Raw genomic sequence first — 26,703 nt, 5'->3', positions numbered from 1 at the left:
ATGAAGGTTTCTGGTAGGGCTGGGTATCGTCACTGATTTCTAGAATCGGTTCGTTTCCGATTCACAAGGTCCCGAATCGATTCGATCCACGATTCGATTCAATTCGATTCGATTCAATTCGATTTGAATCTGGGAAATTTTGACAGTCAGAAATATTATAATTCAGATCAGTACATTTACATATTTTTGTATCTATAAAAAGGAAGCTGACACACGCAAGACTTTATCAAAGGTGTAAGCGTCACAGCAGACGCCTTTGTGTCAAAGTAGCTGAAGGTAAAACACAGAAAAACATGAAGGTGGTTTTCCTGGCCTGGGATTTTATAAAAATATTCTGCAGTACATCAAAAACGAAAGAAAACCATTAATCAACATATGAACGTTACTTCTGACGTTACAGCGGTTTTATTAGAGACTAGAGATGGACCGATCCGATATTACGTATCGGTATCGGTCTGATACTGACCTAAATTACTGGATCGGATATCGGCGAGAAATAAAAAATGTAATCCGATCCATTAAATATCAAAAAAGCACCTCACAAAACTTGCAACACGGCGTAACTCGGCTCATAACCGTTAGCATGTCGGAGCAGTATGCGTCACGTGATAGAGCGGCTGTGTGTATTTGTAGCCTCGCTACCAAACCAGCATTTCATCTCCGAGGAAGTTATCCCAGAGAGAAGTAAAGCAAGTGTGTAAGTTCATCTCTGAATGTTTGTAAAGCATTCCCACGTTAAGCTTAACAACCGATATATGGAGCGAGTGCCTTTTCTCTCTCCCTCTTCTGCTGCTACTTCAATCGGGAAACTGCTTAATGATCAGCTGATCGGCTTTTCTGTTGCGAGTCCGTCTCTCTTGTTTGTTTTTGGCCCACTTTGCACCAGAAAGAGGAAACCAGCGGCTGAACAACAGCAGCACGTTTAAGCTTGATAAGCTGTTGTTAGAATTTATTTAATATTACTTTCTAGACCAGGATCCTTTTCTACGTAGCTGACGTAACTGTGCAGGGGCGGATCTAGCAAAGTTTAGCCAGGGGGGCCGATAGGGCATGAACAGGTAAAGGGGGGCACAAAGACATACTTTTCTTTCCTATTCTCATTTAAAATATCTAGCTTTTAATAAATAATTATCTGAATCTTACACCCAAAGTTTTAATCTGATGTAAAATGTATAGAAGTCCATTACTGTATATAGTAACTGTTAAGTCTAATATACCCTAGTAAGCTAGTACTTTTTTCTTTAACACCAAGTACCATCTGTAAATTCTGCAATTCTGTTGAAGAAAGATGTTGAATCTATTTCATTATTCTTGAAAAATAATTTATTTCTGTGCATTTTTTTTTTACCCAGCATCAAATTAAAGTTGATTACATCGATTAAGCATCATGAGGTGGAGGGTGGGGGGTGGCTCCCTATTTTTTTTTTTTGCTGGGAGTTTGCAACCCTATTAGTTAGGTTGCTTAATATTTCTCTAAGTACTCTTTAAAATACCAGAATTGGGAGGATGGAGTAGGTTTAAGTTTATTAGATTGATCAGTATTGCTGAACTATGAAATATTTTGGGCGCAATGTATTTTTTACATACAGGTATAACAGAATAGCTTTAGTGTTGTTGTTTATTTAAACTTGAGTATGAACTTATACAAAATGCAGCAAGATATTAAAAAAACAGTTTTATTGATTAAAAAACACACTGTATCGGATTCATATCGGTATCGGCAGATATTCAAATTTATGATATCGGTATCGGACATAAAAAAGTGGTATCGTGCCATCTCTATTAGAGACACAGCTAAGCGTTTTGCATTTTGCATAATTTTAAAAAGTTTAAATTTGTTCAGTATTGAACGGCAGAAATTAGGTTTTCTTTTCGGAAGTATTTAAAACGAAAAAAAAAAAAAACAGCGGCCGACAGCGCTGTGAACAACGGTAGACTTGTGCGTAACAAGCAAGCGAATAATGCAGAAAATAGATTTTTAGACGGGAAACTGTTCTTGAAGTACAGAGAGAGAGAGAGAGAGAGAGAGAGAGAGAGAGCTGTGCATGACGTGTGATTTTATCGTGGTAGAAGCAAAACATCAAAAGTCAGAGGGAATTCATGACGATGTTTATGTGAAGAGTAGTTTGGATCTTCTTTTGCTGCTGGTTCGGTCAATATTGTTTGGAGAGTGATAAAACTAACAGCTTTAGAATCAGCGCAAAAAGGGCGTGAACACAAAGCGCGGACCCGCCGACAGATCAGAATCAGCGAGCTGTCGGCTTTCAGCCCCGACCGTGTCCGTGCCGTCAGGTGAGAAAGGCGACAGCTCAGTGATTCTGATCCGCGGGTCCGCGCTGTGTGTTTACGTCTTTGTGCAGAATCCGTGTACCTGCTCTCATTTACTGTCTTAGCTGTTTGGTGGTTGTTGAAATTTTGTGAGGTTTCACCTGAGATTCTGGCATTTCGGGCAAAATAAATTTATATTAAAAAATCGATTCAGGATTTTAATGAATCGATTTCACGTTATCCAAGCCAGAATCGATTTTAATCGATAAATCGATTATCAAAACCCACCCCTAGTTTCTGGTCCCAAAATGTTGAACAACAAGGTTTAAGAACAGCTTTGTTCAGCAGCCATCACACAGGTGAATAAATTATAGCTTTGTTACTTTGTGGATTACATGATGCTCAAAATTATTATTAGTTTTTAGTATTTTGTACTACGCTTATCTATTGTCTGTTGTGTCTGTATTGAGAGTGTGCATGTGAGGATCAATGATTTACAACTGCAAACCAGACCTACCTACGGGTACAAATAAAGTAACCTGAACCTGAACCTTTTATTGGGAGATTACTGGAAAATTTCATTTTCTATGTGGTTGCATTCATGTAAATACCCTCTATCTTTTGGTTCTGTATCTGATGCGATGCCTTTCCAAAACTTTCAGTAAAGCCAGCAGTGTCCATAGGATAGTCTTACTTTTTCAGCCTTTGTAGGTCTGCAGAAGTTTCACTGTGTCCTTTTTTATATCCTAAGCAAGTGCAGTGCTAGAAGGGAGTGTTGACATGGAATTTCAACAAGAAGCCACCCTGGAAAAATGTGCAGGCAGTCATTTTGGCACAGAGGGTATGTAGGGAATGAGACTGAATTACTCAGCCATTTGTAATACATGTCATGCTGAGTGGGGAGGGATATGAGAAGCTAAAAGGCATGAAAGACACAGGTGGGAATAGCTCTGTTTTACAGGTGGTTTTCACAAAACATGTACTAATATATATTTTTTTGAAAATCCTGAGCCATAATCTACTTACTTTGTAGTTGTATCCCAGTCTGGGTTTTATGGGACAGATACAATGATTTCAAATATGTCGCTTTTTTCATTTTCAATCTGGTTATTCAGTATTCATTGGAAGTTGTCAGCTTTGCCTTGAGAGTATTAAAATTCTACCTGTCCAAAGTGTTATAATGGGTAATCCTACCACAGTCAGGTCATCTAGCATTAACATTTGTGACACTGAGGCAGGGAACTGTGGAAAAAATGATATAGACAACAAGCTGGTGAAACACATCAGGTTAATCCCCTTTTGCAGTCATTCACTGTAGCAACAAGTAACTGGAAAAGCTTAGCTATGAAACCAGAAAGTATTTTTTATTTATTTGTCATTGTTGTTACTTATATTATTCCAACTGTAGTGCACATGGGTTAGGCTGAAGCATGTTTAAATATGATGACTTAAATGAACAAAGCCTTTCCCTGTTGGCTTCTTGCTTTTGCCAGACAGAGTGAGATTCAACCCTTGTTGTTTCAGCCAGATAAACCCGTTTTGTAAAGCTTTTATTGCACTTGTAGTAATGTCACAAGTTGTCTCTAATTTGAGTAACACTCTTCTTCTCTACCCGGCTGTGCTCCATGTGTTTGGTAGGGTTTTACTCAGTGAGTGTAAACAGTTATACCAGGAAACATCAAGCTAATTTACTAATGTGAGAGCAGTTTGAAGCACTCTGACACAAGCGTGTTGATGTCATGAAATATTGCACTTGCGTGGTCGATATGCAATCTTATTTTGTTGCCAAGATAATTGCTGGGTGGCAAAAAGATGTGATCACAATGACTGCCTGGACTTAGGTAAATGAGTAATTTGAGCTAAATACTGAGGCCTACTTACTGTTACAATTTGATGACATGGTAATTAAAGTAAATGCAATGTTTAAGATTTTCTCCATCTCTTTGTGCAAGCATCTTAAAATTGCCATTTAGCACAGAACTGTCTGAGAATTGTTGAATCCATAGAACATTTGCTGTGCTGGTGTGAGAAAATCTGTATTTTTCATTTTTTATTGGTTTTCTTTACATGGAATAGTGTGATAAAGTCCCTTCTTCTGTTGTATTTGGGGTTTATTGAATATAATGTCCATTAATTAGCCGTTGCAGACTGCGGAGCTGCTGTTGGCAGTCATCAGTTAAAGATATTGACAAAAAGCTATCTTGGACAGTCGATTACCACGGGTAGTTTGGGGTTGTTTTGAAATAATTGGAAGGTAAGTAATCAGAATGTATCTGCGAGCATTGTCACTGGCAAAATATCACCGTGTCTGTCACTGAGCTGAAGCCCAGTGGAGCCACAAAACCTTAATAAGTCTATATATCATCAATTATGAAGCAATTACAAACAAGCAGGTGTTGAACCTCGGGAGCAGAAGTGGGAAGGATGGGAAACTGAAAGAAGGAGATCTAATTAAATGGCCATTGGCTTCACCAGTCTGTTAGTCACTGCAGTGTTGTTCAGGCTTTGCAGGCATATTACATTTTAGGTCTGTTAAATACTGTTTTCACGCTATTGTGCACAAAAATAATATAAAAATACCAATATTAAAGCTTTAATCACAACCAAACAAAGTATTTGTTAATTTTACTTTATTATAGACAGACACATGGTCAAAAGATAGACACTTAAAGTGGAAAAGATCATTGCGTTGCCAATTGCATTTCAAAGCTCATGTCATTGTTTATGGATGTATTTTTTATTGAATGCAACATCAAAGTACATGGTTTTGGTTCCTCATTTCTCAGTTTCTTTGTTGTGTGTATTTTTCTGCTTTACTTTTCAACTAAAGGTGACTCAGTTACATTTTCAGTACCAGTAATAGCAGTAAACGGTTTTTAGCAGCCTTAACTTTAGACAGAATAAGATTCCATAATCAAAGTAAGGAAATAAATTAGTTTTGTACAGCACCTGTTTTTCACCAAGGTATAACCAAAAGGTTCACTAGTCGTAATGGTTGAAATCTATGTGAAGAGATATACAGACACAATACTTAAAAACAGAGTTGTTCAGTCATCTTTCAGTTGGATCAGACACTACTCAACTCAAGAAATGGAAAACTTCCAGAGAAGTAAACAGGGGACTGGAACACACTGATTAATTTAAAACCTGTAATTGTGTGATGGAAATGTTTTTACACTTTGCCTTCATCAGCATCAACGTACACAAAGCCATGCAGCAAACAATTATAATCAAGCTAGACCGGGTGTGCACTTGTCACTGGATATTTGGTTAAACAGGGTTTCAAAGGCTTGGAGTTTCACAGTCAGTCTCAAGTGGAAAGCCCCAAGACAGTGTCATAAATAAAAAACACAGACCTTTCTGACTTGTATTTACAATGATAACAGTCGAAATGTAAACATACATCAATTGTGGAAAATTAGAAGAAACAGGGCAAATTCAATTTCTGATTTCTACAGAGCAGTGAGTTACAACTAAGGGTTTTTTTGTTTTCTTTTTCCCAGAACGTCTTCAGTGTACTGTTCACCAAGGTTCAGGAACTGCATAGGTGACTTTGATGGTTTCTCTCTTCAGTTTATGCACTTTAAGATGCCCTTAAAAGTAATTTTCCAAAACGGTTTACCACAAAAGATGCAGCTCATCAGTGAGTTAGCATGATGGATTACAGATTCAGAAAACTGTTGAAGGGCAACTTTTAAATAGAGTTAGATTTTCATATTAAAAATTGAGTTGGTAGTCACACAATAAAGAACTGTCTCGATGCGTGCTCAATCATCCAGGTAAGGAAATCTCAGAAAGTTGATTCGTGAAGTCACTTGGATGAGCGACGAAATGTTTCTCATTGAAAACGCTACATCCAGATGAACAGAATCAACATTTTGGGACAGTAAAGACTATTTGTTGTTTGGTGTAATTCCCAAAAATATAAACTATAGGATTAAAAATTGTTGTCCTCATTACCAGACTCATCTTACATCAACCACAAAGTGCATAGTGCATATAGCAATGTACTGCTGTGCAGAAAAGAAAGTCAGTGTTCATATTGGCCTACTTTAAAAAATCTCCACTTTTCAGACTATAGCCGCATGTATAATTCATATCCTTCTACCTGTTTTACTGTAGCCCAGAGCAAATTCCCACAACTCCTCAGTTGGAGATGCCTAATCCATCTATATCTCTATTTAAACATGCATAATATAATCTGCACCCTAGATCTATGCTGATAAGTGATCTCAGTTGTCCCAGAGATATTTCTAATAACATCATTTACACCATCTCCCAACAGCTGGGCTCTGATATGTGCAGTGCATATGAATGACATTCATTGTCCAGGAAACCATTTTCTTAAAGGTGCTCTAGTTCTAACTTATGAACAGCTCCCAGGAGAGATATTGTCTTGGCTGTTATTGGATGAAAGGTGGATAGTGATTTTAACAATCTGGGCACTTTTGCTCCATTTTACAGTATGGAGATTATGACCCTGCTGTTCACAAGCCTGGCTTCTTGGCTGAGGAGGAACTGCTGCCAAAGAGGGTGAGTGATGGCCATTTACCGGCTGTGACAGAGAGGCTGATATTGTAACCATTCACAAAAGCATAGCTGATATTGTTTTCACCTCGTGAGGCGGTGTGCGTGTGCGATCATGGCAAAATGTGGTCCTGGAGACACTTGATGTAGCAATGTATGTTTCTATGAATAGATGTTGTTAACTCAATAGGATTACAACAATTACAGTAATTTAAAGCTTTACAGGTGAGTAGTTGATCTCAAAATGAAGGCCAATTTAGAGATAAGTGAACTGAAGTATCTGGTGTGATAGTTTACTCTCGATTGACATATTTGTTATATTATTGCATTATTAGCATTTTCCATCCATCCATCCATCCACCTTCTTCTGGTTATCCGAGGTTGGGTTGCGTGGCCATTTTAATATGTATTATATCCTCTGTATTTAAATCTGTTCCTCTCCATTTCAGGTGATTAACTTGTACCAGATGACTCCAGAAATGTGGGAGGAAAGGATCACAGCATGTTATGCGGAGCACAGGGGTAGGACTAGGTAAAAGCTGCCGCACTGAACTGGACTGCTGTGAATTTCCACAGTCATCAGCACTATTTAAGTTTTGAGTTCACACAGGATGTGCCTAAAACTTGATAGTGCAAGAAATGTTTTATGTAAAACTGGACTTGGCTTACATTGAAATGCAAAAAGGATTTCATAGCTGTTGTCTCTGAACTGAGGTTTTTTTTTCAGCAGCATTACTAGATGGACTATTAAAAAATTTATTGCTGACCAAAAAAATAGTCCATTAACTTATCAATTTACATCATTTAAGTGTAACTAAATACCCTCTACATTCATAAGAAGCAAAATGAATGTAGCTATTTTAAGAGTAAATACTGCACTGTAGATATTGCATTGCCCTAATTGCTGTAGTGAACCTAAAATGACAGGAGAATGAAAATCTATTTTTGTGCCATTGCACTTTGCTCCACCGCTAAACTGAGCTAAGCTGAAAATGATTAGGGAGCAAGTGTGAGGGATGTGGAGTGTCTTACAACGCTGTGGGTGGTGAGTTCAATGCTGGACAGTGATTTCTAAAAGCCATAAACCTCAGCACTTGGAAAAGTAATAACTGAGTCACTGGTACTGATCAATAACCCTCTCAACCCAATCAGTGGGAGGGAAGCTGGTGGTCCTCACCCAGCACGATGTCGTCCTGGAGACCCTTGCTATAGCCGGAACTCCCACTAAGGCAATTGCTTTGGTTGATTTGGCATGTATTTCTGTTTCTTTACCAGCTCAGTACAGCCGTGAAGTTAGTGCATAAACACATCAAAGCAATTGACATGTTATGTGCTTCTACATGTTTTTTCATAAATCAAGCTCTCCCATATTATTTTTTCAGATCCTCAGTGTCCAACCTAGTTAAAATTTGTTTACTTGGCATAATTCTCTCTCTCCTGTTAAAACTTTGATGAAGCTTTCCCAACCACCCATATCATGCAGCCCGCTATTAAAAGTTTAGGGCTAAGTCTGTCCTAATTTTTGCTCAGCCATCAAAGTATGCTAATGTTCTTTTTTTCTTTTTTGCTGAGTTGACCCTGACTTGCTAACAGCACCGTAGAAAGAAAGGGAGAAGAGAAGAGTTTTGTGCATTTGTTTTCTCTCCTGCAGTATTTAGAGTCTTGGAGGCATCGGAATAAAACTTGTTTGCCATCAAGCATGACCTCTTAAGCCTGTTAGGGAATTATAGTTGTGTTTTGTGTCAGCACTGTGCTTATGTTTTTACCCTCGCAAGAGCTGTGTGGCAGAGCTTTTATAGATCACACAAACACGACAGATGCTACACACAAAAGCAGAAGAAACAAGGTCTGATCTCCTGTTTCGCTCTACTTCTGCACCTCCTCTCCTCCCACCCTCTGTCTTTCTCTTCTCTTTCCTCTGGATCCCTCTCAATCGTTTTCTCTCTTTCGTGTCTTTGAACTAGGGATGAAGCTGAGATGGAGTATTTAAAAATAGCTCAGGACCTGGACATGTATGGCGTGAATTACTTTTTAATCAGGGTGAGTCAATGCTGCTTCGCTCTATCATCGCAAAAGCAGGTGATATAAGGGATTTGGAGGTGTGTCAGTTTCACCATGTTGCTATTAATTAAAGTGGTGGGAATAGCCTGACTTAATTTTGATTTTATTAGTTATATTTTAAGAAATAGGTATTTTTTTAGGTTAAATATAGTGCTATTTAGCTCTGTATTTTCTAGGTGAGTCATCACAAAAATAACCCTGTAACACAAAGTAATCCACTGGTGGTGGCTATGGCCTTTATCAGTGTGTTCACTAAAAGCCAAGACATTTTGAAGTATCAACGAAAAGTCACACTTGACTTAAGTAAATAGTTTTCAAGCATTTTTTTTCAGGTTAACAAACACAGACTGCATATATACACTTAGCAACTGGCATTGTTTATCACAAATCTAGCAAATAGTTTTGGCAAGCAGGAGCATCACAAAGCCACTTCTGTTTAATGCAGGTACAAATGAATGGTGGCCGGAAGGGTGGTTTCACAGCTGCTTGCCAGTGTCCCTGAACAGCTGGGTAATAAAAAAGCTTTGTTTATTCTGCTGATATGCTTCAGAATAAAAAGGGAACAGATCTTCTTCTGGGAGTAGATGCCCTGGGGCTGCACATATACGAGCCAGACAACAAGCTGACACCCAAGTGCTCCTTTCCTTGGAATGAGATTCGCAATATCTCATACAGCGACAAAGAGGTGGGAAAATCTGCAGTTTAACGTCTTGATATAGATTGTTTGGACAAAAGAGAAGGTAATTGAAGTCATGGGAGTATAGGGGGTAATTTAGTATGATATTTTTAGGAGTGTGAGCTATCACTGTTCAGTGTCGGTTTTCAATCTTTTAATTAATTATGTTAAGCTTACGTTATCTAAGTTTATAATTGATAATACATTACAATAAAAAATATCAGTTAAAATAGGGGGAAAAAAATTCCCTGTTGTGTTTCTATGGATTCCAAAGAAACTGTCTTACAGAACAGGTGTGTCTTTTTATTTTGTCATTTGACGATACATAATTATTATTGATGTTTGATAATACATCTTCTTGTTTCTTCAATGTTTAGTTTACAATCAAACCTCTGGATAAGAAAGCCAATGTTTTCAAGTTCAACTCTTCACGGCTAAGAGTCAACAAGCTGGTGAGTTGAGCTGAGATTCAAGTTGTTTTGACCATGATTAGTAAGTACTGCTTTTCATCAAAACACTTGAGCAGTCTGAAAAACATTACTGATTTTGTTTATCATTGTGAACATAAAGACAAATACTAGTAGTTAGTGGGAAATTAGAGTTTTGTAAACCGTTTCTCTTATGTAGATCCTCCAGCTATGCATTGGGAACCATGACCTGTTTATGCGCCGGCGGCGGGTGGACTCGCTTGAAGTACAGCAGATGAAGGCTCAGGCCAGAGAAGAGAGGGCAAGAAAACAGGTACTGGTAATAGAAAAGCACAGAAACAGAAGAATGGGTTGAACTTGTTTCCAAATTTCTATTCAAATACAAACACAAATTTGAACCTGATTTCTCTCTAATAAAAATGGTGTGGTCACACCATGTCATCACATAGGTTTTGCTGCTTTGGTGTATTTCAGTAAAACTTTGTCACATTGTCTTTTTAACAGTACATCATCTTTTCCACTTCAGTTACCTTTCCACCTTTATGTTAACAGATCTTTTTTTTAATCTGTCTTCTTACATGTTTCCATTTTTCCCCACCATGTAATCTTATGTTTTACCACACTGCAAAATATATGTATATATATATATATATATATATAATTCAGGTAGAAAGACAACGTCTGCAAAGGGAGAAACAGCTGCGGGAGGAGGCGGAGAGAGCCAGGGACGAATTGGAAAGGAGACTAATTCAGCTGCAGGATGAAGCTCACATGGCCAATGAGGCACTGGTAAGATTGAGTTGGTTCGATCGTTCTGGAGTTTACCATTGTGTTGATGGCTGTGACACATGCAGTATATGCCAGATTTAAAACAAAATAATTTTCTCTCAACATCAACAATATCTTCAGGTAATTTCCTCCGAGTGTACATGCATGTACCTCCCGTTACAGCTTTTTCTTGGACATATCTTCTCTCTGTTTTTAACTTATCTTGTCCTCTATCTTCTGCATGTGTTTGCCCTTTCTTCCTGCGCTTCCTTCTTCTCTCCAGCTGCGTTCGGAGCAGACGGCGGACCTGCTGGCTGAAAAGGCCCAGATCGCAGAGGAGGAGGCCAAGCTGCTGGCCCAGAAAGCCGCCGAGGCTGAGACAGAGATGCAGCGTATCAAAGTGACTGCCATCCGTGGCCAGGAAGAGCGGCGACTCATGGAACAGAAGATGCTGGAGGCAAAGATGGTAGCCCTCAAGATGGCAGAGGAGTCAGAAAGGAGGTGGGGAGAAGAAGAAGGAGGATTGGGTGGATAAATATGGAGTGTGTCCTGCTGTGGAGACTATACAGTGTATTTGTTTAGCTTTGTGGCTTTGGCTCAATAAGCAGCATTTCACCCAAATCCTCTCTCTTTGTATCCACATCGGACATTTGCACTCACATGCACACAATGCATAATTTTCAGATATAAATAACTTATTCCCACATCTCACTAACTTCCCAAGAGTTGTTTTTCCTTATTGCCAGCTGCAACAGCAAGGATTGTATTGTTGTCACTTTGCAAGCCTGTTTGTCTGTGGTTGTGTGTGTGTGTGTGCACGTGCATATGTTGTGTATGTCATCATAGTAAACAGTAAACAGTGTTCCTTGAGGCACCTGTTGTGTCGCAGAAACAACCAAAAGGGCAGTTTTGAGTGCTTTGTTAGGTTTTTATATGCCTGTCTGTTTGTGGAAAGATATTATCAAGATCATGGCTACACAAATTGGCATTCACAGTCATAAATCCTTTTTTTAAATTTCTAGTTGGCATAACAATGAAGTCCTGAGTGGCCCAGGAGCACATCAAAAAATAAGAACTTAAAACTTGTTTAAAATTTTAATTTCAAAGGCTTTGTTTCTGCACTGCAGCTTGAGTCACTCTGTTGCACTCCTTTGGTCTGAGGCACGTCATCTGAACTAGAAGCACTAATGTCTGTGAAGGTTCTCAGTCATCCAGGTCATCGTAGTCAAATGAGTTTGCAAAGAAAAGCGTCTGGACTTCTTCTTTAGAAGCACTAATATTTGTGCTAGTTAACGGATAGTAGCAATACCAAGTGATGGTGGTAGTCCCTGTCAAAGAGTCTCTTTTATAACACTGTAGTACTTGTAAGTTCTACAATACTAAAAGTGTATTTTTTGATCTGGGTTTATCTGTTCCTTGCAAAGCAATTTTGACATTTTCTTTTTTAAACTTCCTGAAGTAGATAAAATCAGTCAAGTACACCGTGCGCTCTTGACTTTTCTTATTTCGGTAGCAGTCAGATGGATATAAAGAGAGTGGGACTTGAGTGAGTGGTTTTGTAAAACTTAATAGATGCCAATCAATTCATTTCCATACAAAAACAATATACATACTAAGAATATCACTTTACAGCCTCTACTTCACAGTTTATTAGGCAATCATTTCAAATGGATACCATTAACCACTTCTCAGTAACTGGAATTTTTGGATGAGCACTTTTCTGCAACAGAGAAAATTTAAACCTGTGGTACTCAACATGTAAATGACTCTGTCCACTCAAACCCTCGAGGCACGTAGCTCCCCCACAACTGCTGAATGTTCAGGAACACAATCAAAAGAAATGTAATCTCTCGCATGTAACACTTTTATATCTTTGTGCGGATACTCGATGGTGAAATAATGGAGTCGGGAATGATTGTCTTCTGGGGTCATACATCAGTCATCTACGTAATAACAAAGTGACATTCCAGGTTCACTGAGTACCAATGTACCAATTATGTAAGATAATTTTTGGATTTGGTTTAGATAATTCTGTTTCCTTGGAAGGACTGGGAGGTGAACGAAAGAATAAAGTATCAATCTCTCTGTCTGTTTATACCTCAGGGCCAAGGAGGCTGAGCAGCTGAAACAGGACCTGCTGGAAGCCAGGGATTCTGAGCGCAGAGCAAAAAACAAGCTGCTGGAGATTACCAGCAAGGCTGTCTATATGGTAACTGACCCAAGGCACACACACAGGCTTGATCTTCACATATTCTCCAAACGCATAGGTAGATAACGTAATTCATGCAGTACATAGTATCTGAAAAGGTCAGATATGAGTGTTCACGATCAAACAGGGAAGCTGAAACTATTCACAATCTGTTTTCAGAAATACATCAGTAAGCCAATAATCAAGTAAAATGACCATATATTTTCTCATATTACCGACTCAGTTATACCATTTTACCTTTTGATCTGTGTACAGAGGATCAGAAAACATAAAAGATATGCCCTTCATAACATCCTAAAGCACAAAATGATGTCACAAACCCCAACACACTTTTCCTACATGCATGCAAAACCAAACAAAGCAGCATAATTGTACATTATTGAGAGTTTAAAGGAATGTCTGCTTGAAAAATAACTAATAGACCATTCATTGCATCTCTGTGTTTATAAAGATCACTCTAAATGTAATATACTTTTTTGTTATTTATATTTCTAAAGATTATGTTTCCTCATTAGTTCTTGGATATACTTTATGTATAATTTCCAAAAAGATTATCCATAAAAAATAGCAAAATAACAAGTGACACAGACAGAAAATATCTTCTGTGGAAAACCATCAACAAATGGTGGTGCAGGTGCACATGCAGTGTAGTTTCACAGAATGATAATGTATCCCCATCAGGAAAATTGTGTGTTGCGGGTCTTAAATATGACATGAGCATATAGGGTTACCAGTTTTATCTGGACTCCTTAAAACACACATGTTCACACACTGACACATGCAATTGTTTTCATACAAAGCCAAACAGAACAGGAGATACTTGCATAAGACCAGGCACCACATCAGGCAGCCTACACAAGGGCTTTCAACATGTTAAAAACCCACACATTCCACATTCATTAGCCTGTGCATACACACAAACACGCACACACATTGAGATACTGGTGATTGATATAATATGAATGAGGATCCTAAAGAAATATATAAAGACATACTGGTGCACTTACACATTACAATATTTACATTTTGGTGTATTAGGTTGTGACATATGCATTTAAAAAAATTTAATCAAACCCTAAAAGCACTTTTTTATCAGCTCATGCGCCCTTCTTCACTTTGTCTGTTACCATTGTGTCCTTGTGTCATATTTTCACACATCGTTGCTCATACACTCTGCAAAAACCACATATTTTTATTCTGTCTTGCTCTCTTTTGTTTCTCTTTCTACCATTTTTATGTCTGTAAGTAATGCCTTTTTTCCCCCCTATTTGTAATTTAAGATTACTGTCACTTCATAAACCTCTACCTCATTGTTTTTTTTTCAATCGTAGTCCCCAGGACTGGCACCTGACAGCATGCCTCAAGATGTCAGCTTCAGTAGAGAGAACCTCAGTTTTGACTTTAAAGATACTGACATGAAACGTCTATCCATGGAGATCGAGAAGGAGAAGTAAGTAGCCAGTTCTGTGCTGATCCTACTTATTATTTTGACTTTAAACTGCACCTTCTCACTTTCTGGTTGTGTGGTTCCACCTATTTGCAGTTGTCATTGGAAGGAATTAATCAGTTGAAAAGAAATACATATTTTAAGTGCTTTTGAATAACCTCAGAATATGCTTGAGAAAGATTTAAATTGGTCCAGGAGCGCCATCATTTTAAATATGCACATTTTAATTCAGGGCTCTCGTGAATATTTGACCCTCAGCATTAACTGCAGTTGTTCCGCTGCCCGCATTTGGCCATTTTATTTCAGTAGTTCTTGTAGGTCACTGTTTGCAGACAGGAAAAGGTACATTTTGACAAGTGTGACCCTGACTGTACAGTTGGGTAAATTACCTGGGTCTTAGTTGTCATCTAATTAGGTAATTAGGTTTTTTTTTTTTTTGGTTTTTTTTTATTCAAGGAGTTGGACTGCAGGGCAGCAGCTAGCTGGTAATTTTTTCACAAAACCAGAAAACTGCAGTGGAGTTGAGAGACACATGATGTAAAATAGCTGATTGATTTTTGTTGTTTTTCATTTTAGTATTTCTGGTAGCTAAAAAAACCCATCAATGTAGGAAAGTAATACAGCAACAAAATAATAATTAAAAAAACAAAACACTTGTATACATGTAAAAGTGAAATATTTGAACAACAAAGAGAATACAATTAGAAAACTAGAGCTACCTAAAAGAAAGAAGGATCGTGATTTGATCTTGTTCATGATATTGACAAAATCAACTCTCATAGTTTTCCTGTTTTCCTGTAAGTTTAAAAGTAACCCTTGCCTTTTTTCAGACCGTCATCATTATGACATCTCTCTCCTTTGGTCACAGCCCTTTCCCCATCTAACAATATACACATTAAGTATTTGTCAATGCGTTTTGCTTCTGGGGGAGATTCAGCCTAAGCACCAGTTTTACCAAATTAGCGTGATGCTGCAATCGCAGAAATGTGCCGATGGGAGCTGAGAGTGCTGCGGGTGATCTACTAACAGTGCGGTAATTTATAAACAAGGGCATCGGTTCATTTCAATAATGACCAGCATCCTGCCAAGAGCAGCTCAAATTAGTGGGTCAAAAATGAGCAGATCCGATGAGGGAGCGAGAGGGTGAGAGTAATGTACTAAAAAAAATATTACAGTGTAAATTCAGGTTTTTATGTATGTGTTTCTCTCTAAAATAGCAATTCAGGTCAGTGAGAGGCAGCTGATTTATCCAGAAGAGAACTGCATTATTATGAACTTGTCCACTGTATAAACCTGAAACCTATGTGTAATAGCTGACCTGTACGATGTGTAGAGCACAAAAAATTAGTTACAGTCAAATGACAGGTCATCGATTTATTAATGGAGGTACTTTTAATGTGCCTCGTGCAGAAATGCATGTGCTGCTCTTATTTTTTCTGCAGGAATAGTGAATCTCCGGGTACGTAGTAATTTAATCTTACACACTAACTCAGTTCCCATTAATATCTGCATTTTGATAGACATTTCAATATGGTATTAAATTGCCCTGATAGAAGTAAAAAACAAAAGAAAGAAAGAAAATGAAGGAACAAGAGAAAAAAAATAAGAACATACATGAAGTCAGGATGTGTGTGAACTACATTTCAAAACCCATGCAGAGATTTTTTTGTGTGTACCAATGTCTGTGTAGAAATGTGTCTAAAAGCTAAAACACTGAAGAAGGTAACGTATCTACCTGTAAACACGCATGCATGTATACTTTTTGTATCGGGGGTTCTCCTCCCTCCCTCTGACACTACATGTTAAGTTCAGTTCAGTTCTGCTCTGTTTCATTAAAATACCAGTGTTATTGATTGGAACAGAAATACAGAAATGTACAATTTCTAGGAAACAATGTGTTGCAAATCTTATTCATGTAATGCATTATTCATTTAAATAAGTTGCTCCCCAAATGTTGCATTCTGAAAAGTAAACTCATGTAAATACATATGCACAAAAATTCTCCTTTCCACACATCTCAATCACAAAACTGACACTACACTTCTTTAGTAAGTACAGACAGTAGCATTTTAACAATGGTACACACTGCTAGTAAGTCTGGTTCAATGTTCCCTCTAATTTTTCATGTGTCTGAGTGAACACACAATCTCCCTGAGCGGTCCCTTGTACCACTGTGAGCAACAGCAGACGTGTGCACTGTGGTCACGCCAGCATCGAATCCATCCAAGTTACATGGTTTATTAAAATAATCAAATTACAGCATTTACATTTATCTTAGACTACTTTTAATTAACTGCTTTAGCCCACTTACAATGAAAATAAAAAAAAAATCTTGTTCATGACCTGTGTAGTATGTTAACACTATTGGAAGTAAAAATAACTTGAACTCCAATTTTGAAAACACAACTTTTATTTATTTTTTTTTATAAAGCTCTGACTTGTATTATGAGTATGAGTCTGTGGTCTGGGAGAGAGTCCTGTAACTCTGTCTGCAAAATACAGTATATAATGACCAATGTTGGGCAATTAATTATATAGTTACTTCTTCAAAAAAGTTACTGAGTTTTGCAAACAACAAAGTTTTTTGCAGCTGTTTAACCTAAAAATGCTACCAAGACGTTTTTTTAAACAAACATTTCAAAATATTTACAGAACAATCAGCTGTTCTGCATCAAATTTGATGCCACACAAATTATTTGTGACACTCCAAAAAAATAATTTCTGTCCACTGTGAGATAAAGGAGAACAACAGTCTGATACCTGCAGGCCTGACAACAGGAGATGTATCACTCCTGTAACACCTGTAACATTCAGCAGTCGCCTCATTGTTCTGACACACACAACAAAACTACTGACTACACTGCACACTAACTACACAAGATTTGCGCTAAACGTCGCAAATCTCTCACATCTCAAAACCGCCGTCACTCCTAAAACTTCCTCCCGTTTCTTAACAACTAAATGCCATTTTTTGATTGGTCGACATGGTACTTTTTTCGACCAATAGGAAAGGCTGGGGGTTGGTTTTGGTTTTGCTCACAGGTGGAGAGTGCTTTCGAGCGTTTTCCTTATAAAACGCCGTTTTTACCGTTTCTTCCCGCAGTAAATATAAACAACGATAGTATTCAGGAAGAAAAACAAACACTGCATATATTTTTTATCATAACTCTGGTTTTACGTGGCCTATCAACACAATTTAAACACTGGTATAAAGTCCAAACTTTTTCCGTTATTTGTTCCATCTGTTCTGCTCACATCTCCAATGGTTGTACACGTTTCATTAACGTGGCTTCACTCCACATCAGCCACGTCGCTTTGCTAGCTAAAACACCGGTGTCGGCACATAAGGACACTGTCATAGCCTGTCAACCACGTTGATTAGCTGCGCATATACGTGAATGTGAATCGCGTGATTGGCTGGACTATGGGATAAGGTGGCATCATTCTAAACCCATACGGGAGCAGCCAGTCACTTACTGACTAACACTGCAAAACAGAATTGTTAACGTATTTACTTTAATTTCAATTCAGGTTAGCACTTTTTTTCTGCGCAACGCAGATTTCTTCTGCGCAGAGACCGTGCCAGCAGTGCGCAATTGCGCACGCGCGCAGCTTAGAGGGAACATTGGTTTGTTGTGCCTGATGTGTGTGTTTTCAGCAGTTTCACCATTACTATAGTGTGCTAAAGTAGCAAGTGATAAAAATTATTTATTACATTTTTCCAGCTCATTTTCCCCCTCTGCATTCACACGCATACCCAGCTCCACTTGATTAAAATTTCTCCACATTGTTGCCAACTTTATTACAATAAGAAGAGATCATTTAAAATGACTGAACATGATTTATTGAAGAACAGAGTTTGAGTTTCTATTTGACTATTAGACTCCAATGAAGCTACATAGCAGAGCAGAGTGTGGCAATGGTAGGAAGTAGGACAGGACCCCCCGGAGTCTACATGTTTATGGTGGCAGAGATGAAGCAGGTGGAAGCTGAGATGGGAAGGACGTGGGTTGCAGGAAAGAGAGTCGGAGAGTTAGAATGACAGAGGAGCAGTGAGGTTTAAAGCACAGAACACAGGCTGATTGGCTGACAGGAAGAAAGAAGAATGAAAATTGGTGATGGAAATGAGCGATGATGACAAAATTCAGTTTGAAAGTGTGGGAAAGAGGAAGTCATGGACAGGATAGACTAGCAGCACAGACACCCAAGAATCCAGGCAAATGTGGGAATACAGATCTTCATTATTGAACTTGCACATAAGCTTCCTTTAGTGATTTTTTTCAAAGTGCCGTTAGCATTTTTTAATGCCCAAAAAGTTACACACTTTTTTCTCCCAGCAGCACATTCAGCTCATCTCTTGGCAGCAGAATGAGCTGCACATGCAAACATACTAGATCTTTGAAGATATAATAATTTTTTAATGCGAATATAGCTGAAATCAAAGGTTAGCTATTGCCTTTAGCTTATCTACGTAGCGATGTTGTCAGATTACATCACAGTGGGAAAATAAGGATTTTATCAAAACATCAACTTGGAAATGGCTTGGAAGTGTCTCAACAGTATAGTTTTAACTTACTTCATATCAGTCACTGTTTCATGCTCATTCTATTGTCTGATACCAGAAACTGAAAATTATGTGATGAAAACAGCCTTCTTGGGTATTATATGCAAGGACAGAAGGACAGCTGACACAGTGATGTCATGGATATGCTAATTACAGCGAGATGTCACTGTGGCAGGCTTTAGCTACTTCCTACAGACTGCTGGCAGTACATTTTCAAATGGAAAAGGACATTCTGTCTTTATCTTTAGTTAAACAGAATTTATATCAAAACTTGAATCCACATATTCTGTCTTTTTGTACGATGTCATATTATAGTGTTATACCACTTTTAAAGCCAAATTTTTAATGTATCCTTTGGCCTATTTGATATGAAATCATATGGTGTAATTCTGGACTTAATTTAACCTTATTGTCACTGTGTTTATTCTTAATGAGCATGGAAATAATGGCTGTTTCTCAACTGGCAATTTGTTCATGCATAGGGTTGAGTACATGGAGAAGAGCAAGCACCTGCAGGAACAGCTGAATGAGCTGAAGACCGAGATTGAAAGTCTGAAGCTGAAAGAGAGGGAGACTCCTCTAGACATCATTCACAATCAGAACACAGAACAGGGGACCAGCAAGCACAGCAACTTTAAAAAGGTAACTCCCAGCTCAGCTGCCACATAAACATACACAGTCCTTAAAAAATAAGATGTTTCCCAGTAACCTTGGCTTGTCTGTCCATATTTGTGTTCACACAGAAATAGTTTTCAATAGGCCTTCAGATCCAAAACAGAAATCTGATTACCTCTGCTGTTTACCTCAAGGTTATATATTGGAAAAAAGAATAATCAGATATTACACTACATCAGTAAACACCCACACATCTGACAAAAAAACATCTTTCTGAATTTTGAAAATAAAATTTCAAGATGTCAGTGGGTGCATGGGCACTAGCAGTGCAGTTGCAGAGAAGAAGAGATAATAAAGTGTGAGTAAAGCTGTCTCAGCAGCTACTACTATTTCAAGCTAATCTGACTTTAGTTTTAGGGGGAGGCAAACTGCTACTGAAGCCAGGTACATGTTATCATTATTTTAATTAAAAACAGCAAATCTTGAAGCATAAAGTGGTTCTGGAAGTGAAGCAAATGCATCAGATATTTTTCTCATGGTTAATGAATATAAATGAGCACTAAAACATCTAATGAAGTGAGAAACACATCACTACATTTACAGTTATTTAAGCCATTCAACTGCTATCCAATGAGCTTACATGAGCCACATTTACAGTATTATGAAGTTTAAATAAACTCTCAATACTGATCGTATGTCATATTCCAAATTTAAAGTAATCTCTCATATAGTACCATCACATTATGCAAAATGCAGGGTGTTTATTGACACAGCATCAGTTAATAGCAATAGTCTTCACTTAGCCACAGGTTAATTTTTCAGTTTCAAATTTCTTCCTGGATGGCCCCCTCCTATTGTAGCGACAACAATTGCATATAAAAGATGGACTTAGCAACCAGGTCTAAAAAAATAAAGCCGTTGTTTCTAGTAGCAGGGCAACGACTATATGTGCAAAAACAAGTATTCATGAATTTATGGTCTCAGTCACTCAAGTCTTATTGAGCCATTTTGTAAATTACGGTGCTCATTTGAGTCAAAAAGAAGGTTAAAGCAGGGTCAGCTACAGGGGTTATGTATGTGATTGACAGGCAGCCATGAGCACGCAGTGCGATGTATTTCCAAGTCATATATACCTGTTGCTGTGACACATCTGGTTTCAAAGACAAAAATTGCACCAGATAAAGAGGTCAGCTCAAGGCTTCACGTTGGAACAACAGGTGACGTCACAGTAGCCTACTTGTGTCCATCTTTTATGTACAGTCTTTGTGAAAATCTGTGTGTTTGCATTCATCTTATAGCAACTCCATTAGTATTAGCGATTTCATCTCACCCAGTCTGTGGTTTAGTAATGATATAAAAACAGTAGATGTGACAGGCTCTTGGCCTGTGGGATATTTCATAATTGATTGGTCAAAGTCAGCAGCATTGTTATAAAAAGATTATATTTCCGCTGTCCTCTGATGAACTGGCAGATTAGACTTGTTCTCCTTTATCCTACCACTCCAGTATCTCTCTAATTTAAATAAAAGTATCAAATAAAAATTTGGGTTGTTCACAGCACATTGTGTAACAAAAGAGCCCACCCTCCTTCGTTTTGTCTGTGAGTGTAAAATACGCTTGTTAGGGGGAGCACTAATTGATTTTTGCTTGGTGATTAGTCATTTGGATTGATGGGGGCACCTCTGGCATGCAAGTGGAAAAGGAGCTGAGTTAAAAGTGTTGCTTTAATTGAACCAGAGGCGTTGGCATTTATCTTGTTAGTGAGGGAAGGGGCCAGGCCTCGTGGCATTGCAGGGAGAAGGGAAAAGAAATCAAGAGTGAGGAAGCTAAGTCAGCTTTGCTAAAAGAGGTGAGAAGTTTAGGGAAGGCGGGGGGCGCATTAAAAATGTTCAAAGGAAGAGGAGTTTGAAGGAGGCTGAGTCACGGATAAGTTCCAAGAATGCACTGTGAAGTTAGTGACCAGGGGGTGGTTGGGGTGAGGAGGAGACGGTGGGAAAAGAAGAGCAGAGGGAATGTGGAACGAAGCACAGATCACTGAGCCCAAAGCATCAGGACCAGCTGCAACCCCGGGCAAAGTTTTCTCCTCCCAGACTCACTCTCCCCCTTTGGATGATTAATGAACGTTCCTTTGACACGGCACAGTGCCTTTGCACTTCATCCAGGCCACAGGTTCTGTTTTGTTAGCACCAGGGCTTACAGAGAGCTCATTCTCTGTAAATAAGTCTCAATACAAGAGCTTTAGAGATTCTGTGTGAAGTTTAAGAGAGGCAGTGCTTTTTTTTATGCTATATGTGGCAGTCCATTCAGACCGTATGAAGTGGCAGACAAAGGAGGTTAGCTATTGTACTAAACATCACACAAAAGCATTTCTTTTCTGGAAATATCTTGCTGCCGTGTCTTTTGTAGCACTAATACCTGGAACATCGAGTGAAGAGTTTTTGCTCTTTCTAAAGTGGAGACTGTGGCCAGTGTGGAGAAGAATGCTCGAGAGTTAGATACAGATAAGTATGCGGTCAGACTTTAACACTCACAAATATAGCTCAGGCTTTCTGTCAGCAGGGACACTAGAAGGTGATCAGTAAACATAACACTGCAAATCCATCCCCTTCCCACACATTATCTGTTTGGATTTGCTTAAGTCCCTCAATCAGCACATTCCCCAGAAAAAAACTGGATTTCCTGAACTGTCCTCCTTCATCCCCCGTGTAATATTGACTTTGGCAGTCGGTTTAATTCCCTTTGCCCTACAGATGTTAAAAAGAGAAACTAGTTTGCCCAGCCAATTTGCCTTGGTGCGCTCTTATGCAGTATTAGATAAGTCAACGGTTAGCTTCGCCTGAAGGGTTAAAGCACAGCCAGTGACCCGAATTAATCCATCACCAGCTCATTTAAACCTGGAGAGAAAGACAATTAACAGTTTTTTCTCTGACTGGCATTGATCTTCCACTTCTCTCCTCATCTGTTTGATTGTCTGTACCAGAGAGCTGGAAAACCTGCAAAGTTGTGTTGTACCCTGATTGAGTTGTAAACCTTAATAGAGGCAGATTTTCTTTCAGTTTCTGGATATTATAATCTATGTAAGGTGTATCAACAACATTGCATGCCTTTACACCATCAGAGATTCATTACAATCAGAATAACCTTCGGGGTATATTTGCAGTAAACACGCCAAAGAATCTCCAATTATCCTCTTCTTGTGATCATTTAGTCTTTTGATTAGTCAAGGGAAACAAGTCAGATTATGTGTTTGGCTTTTCTAGTGTCTAATTAAAAGTGCTTCATCAGAGAAATAATTGGATTACACATGCATGTGTGTACATTCAGAATTACAGCTACCTGCTAACCAATTTTTTGTCAAATCACATTTCTTATTGTGTCAGTATGTATAAGCATGCTGACCATCTGCACACTGCACTCTTTTTATGGTGTCTTGGTTGAAAGTCAGGGTCTTGCACACACTGTGTGTATTGGGAATAGACGGAAGGATTAGATCAGGCAAAAAGGCTAAGGGAAAGGCCAGATGATGACTTTCATGATCATAATCTCCAATAAAGATTTCTGTCTTTTTACTTATTTTGATTGCCTGCCAGAATACTCCTCCTCTTGTGTTTATTTTTACCCCTCATATAAAACCTCACCACACCTTTGTTATTGATTCTTACACAGCTTACACTACAGAGCACCAAGTCCAGGGTTGCCTTCTTTGAGGAACTTTAAACAACAGAGCTGCAGAGATGAGGATGAACAACTGCCAAGAACCTCTTCTATATGCACTCCTGGTCAGTTGAAAAGACAGATCACCCTGCAAGGCTTTATGGTTTTCTTCCTCCTAAAAAACACTGTGGACAAAAAAACTAAACAAAAAAAATGCCCACTACCTTAATCTGCACCAAATCTTGGTGCCTTGCGTATGCACAAATAAGAATGCATGCCTGTTCCTGCACTAAATCTTAAATTCATTCTTAAAATGAGTGCTTGTTTACAGTGAGAGTGTGTTTCATACAGCACAAGCTCCAGGAATGTTTTGAAGTGAACTTGTGTGTGGGATTTGTTATTCTCAGAGAATAAGCATTGACAGTAAAAAAGGGAGTGAAAGTGTACTGTTCCTTTTCCACTCTGATGTGAGTCTGATGCGGTTATATTTGTGGTGCTTAAATTGGTTATTATATCTTGCCCAGCTCTGTATTGTCCGATTGCAGAGCTGTTTCACAATTCAAGAAGAAATTAACGTAAACAGATCTGAGCAAGAGAGGTGATGATTATATATCAATCCCACTTTGAAGCAAATGTTTAATATTTAGTGTTGTAAACAACAACTGATCTTAAACTTCCCGCTGCTTCAACACTGACCATTTGTTATAGTCAACTTTACTGATAATCCCGATGGATTCTGCCTTTGAAATTGAATGTTTGACCATTAAATACTGGTCATTTAGGGAGCCATTTTTATTTTATGATCTGTGGTTTCTTTTTCTCAACACTAAAATGTATCTTTATGACCAGGAATTTGCCTTAGCTGTGTTGTGTGAGCAGTGTTTGTCTCAGAAAGCATGACCATGTGTTAATCATGAGGCCTCAATACCTACATATATGTATTGTCTACATAGAGATGTCACGCTACATATCTCTAGCTGCCTTGAGCATATAGTTATTGTGTCCTTACATAATGCGCCGGGTGCACTGTGTTATAGTCTTGAAAATGAGGAAATGGTCATTTTTACTAGGTGGTTCTTGGAATTTAAACTGGATCAAGGAAGTGTATTGCCTTAGATGTGAGCTTTTGTCACATCTGAGATCCATCTCAGCTTTTTATTTTATTTTCTGTTTTTTGGGTTTATTTTTTTTACTTTTTTGTGACCACAACCACTTTTTTAAAAACATAAATTAGCATCTATTTTGAATTAATGTGTCTTTTTGAATTAATGTGTTCTTTCCCACTGAAAGCAATTTATTCTGGAGAATTATAATGTGACAAATATATATATATATATATATATATATATATATATATATATATTCTGACTGCATTTAGCAAGGATAATAAGCAGTATTTAATGAAACTGTGGTATCTATTTTACGTATCTATACATTTTCATAAAAACATAAAAGATTTGTATGTTTTGCATATGAAATAAAAGTATATCAGGTATGATTTTTGTGTGTGTTTTGAGTTTCTTTTCACATCAAACAACTTTTTCTTATTATGGCAGACTTTGATGAATGTCAGCTTTGATATGGCTGGTGCACCCAGATGATTTTCACTTAACCCAAAAAGACATCCAATTACACCTTTAAAAAATCAAGTGTTATGTAAGCGCCCTCCATCCTGTGTCAGATCACATACTCTGCTTCCTTGAGTGACAAGGTGCTTGCGTATGTGTAGTTGTATGCCTATGGATGTGTGGGAGAGCGCCGTGTGATGCATGGCCCCTGCAGTCATTTTCATGCCTCCGTGTGTTGTGTGTCACCGCATTAACCCTTAAATGTATGTTTCTGCTTGTGGCTTTGTGTCTCTCAGTCTGACTACTCTCTGACAGAAAGACTGGCACTGAGTTCAAGGGGCTTCTCCATAACCATGCCTCCTCTGGTCTGCAACTGAAGTATGGCTACCCTTGGTTTGTAAGTGTTGTGACACTTTAAGCAATGTCTTCAGGAGCTTAGCCCCTGCAGAGGGACAAGGGTGGAGAGTGTGCAGGGCTATCAGAAAAACTGACAGATACACAGATTCTTCTTCATTGCCGCCTCCCCCTCAACATGTCTCTGAGGGAGAGTGAAAAGGGGAGGGGATGGGGAGAATCACATCTTTTGTCATTTATCCATTCTCAGAGGATCACAGTTAACGTCACACCTGCACACAGCGATGTGAGTACACAAATACACAACTTGCAGCATATTGGAAAAGGTTTGCAGTTTACCACAGGGCTGGGGAAGCTGATGAGCACTGCACTGAATGTGCCAAGTGCTTGAATTTAGCACAAGCACAAACAATAGAAAGGGAAAACCCTTCTCACATAATCCAGGGATAGCCTGCATTTAGGGAACCAATTCATGGATCAAATGTATGATGCAGTAGCAGTTTTACTGGCTGCTACTATAACCATTAAAATATCTGTATTATACTTTTACAATTTACTATGTAAATGTAAGGATATAGTCATGTAATAAACGTTAACTGCCAGTGCCTAATTCAATTTTGAATTGAACCGTTAAATTACTTCTTTGCGGGTAGATGCCCTGATTATTTTTATGTACCAAACACAAATGATTTAGCAGAAAACTCACAAGAACACTTAAGATGTTTAATACATATAGCTCAACCCTTTTTTCAAGCATGTACAAATTAAGTAATCGAAAATGCCTTTATTTTATTTTACTAAATGATGTTGCATGTAGCTTAGGTAAAAAACCAAATAGGTACTGTTGTTATGTAGCTTCCTAATTCAAATGCATAGGCATCAGAAAAATAGAGAATATGGTCTCATTTATAAAACTGTGCATAGGATCCGTACTAAAATAGGAAGTGCACAAAAGCAGAAAACACCTCTAGAATATTGATGTGTGAAATAATCCTGCTGATCAGTGGCTCTTTATCATGGAAACAAGCAAGAGAACAACAACGATTTGTATTTTCTTTTTTGGGAGAGGCTCATTGTCCAGAAAATGTGTTTATGGATTCCTCAGTTTTAGTTCCAGTTTATGTTATTGCCAAAGATACTTATAAAAATCTCATATTAATATATTATTAATCCTCATATTTAACAGTTTCAGGAATTGTTAGGTTATTACTACCATCAACATTTTAGCAAACTTTCAGTGACCAACTTATCCCAACCTGAAGCATTTTCTTTCACGTCTCATCTGCCGTGTCCTCCCGTGACATTTTGAGCTCCACAAACTAAACCATCCATTGTGTGTTTTATCTGCACCAGCTATGGTGGGGCTTGCTACATCCTGTGGGCTTATCAACTGCTTCCTCAAATCTACTCCCATTTGCTAATCTCTTCCCACCCATACCTGTCCTAAAATATGCCAGCTATGAAATCCTTTAGTCTTTTCCCTTTATATTGTTATGGGCAAATCCAGCAGTATATTTAAATCAGGTGACAAATCTATTTCTCCCTGAGCGTTTTTTTTACTTGA

At 38.3% G+C, this 26,703-nt stretch overlaps 1 protein-coding gene across 1 annotated transcript in view; it reads left to right on the top strand.

Moving 5' to 3' along the window:
• The window catches only part of nf2a (NF2, moesin-ezrin-radixin like (MERLIN) tumor suppressor a), a 34,727-nt gene extending 10,170 nt beyond the window's left edge, over nt 1-24,557 (top strand). Inside the window, exons 5-16 of the mRNA XM_063489881.1 lie at nt 6,733-6,801; nt 7,245-7,327; nt 8,760-8,835; nt 9,407-9,541; nt 9,910-9,984; nt 10,160-10,273; nt 10,627-10,749; nt 11,012-11,229; nt 12,832-12,937; nt 14,269-14,387; nt 19,431-19,590; nt 23,230-24,557. Of these exons, the coding sequence (XP_063345951.1) occupies nt 6,733-6,801; nt 7,245-7,327; nt 8,760-8,835; nt 9,407-9,541; nt 9,910-9,984; nt 10,160-10,273; nt 10,627-10,749; nt 11,012-11,229; nt 12,832-12,937; nt 14,269-14,387; nt 19,431-19,590; nt 23,230-23,280 (1,329 nt within the window). The 3' untranslated portion in view covers nt 23,281-24,557. The remainder of the gene's footprint in view (nt 1-6,732; nt 6,802-7,244; nt 7,328-8,759; nt 8,836-9,406; nt 9,542-9,909; nt 9,985-10,159; nt 10,274-10,626; nt 10,750-11,011; nt 11,230-12,831; nt 12,938-14,268; nt 14,388-19,430; nt 19,591-23,229) is intronic.
• Nucleotides 24,558-26,703: the final 2,146 nt, after the last annotated feature.

Source organism: Pelmatolapia mariae, linkage group LG12 (assembly GCF_036321145.2).
Source record: "Pelmatolapia mariae isolate MD_Pm_ZW linkage group LG12, Pm_UMD_F_2, whole genome shotgun sequence".
NCBI lineage: Eukaryota > Metazoa > Chordata > Actinopteri > Cichliformes > Cichlidae > Pelmatolapia > Pelmatolapia mariae.
Note: the sequence above shows the minus strand (reverse complement) of the source record. Positions and strands in the feature narration are given on the sequence as shown.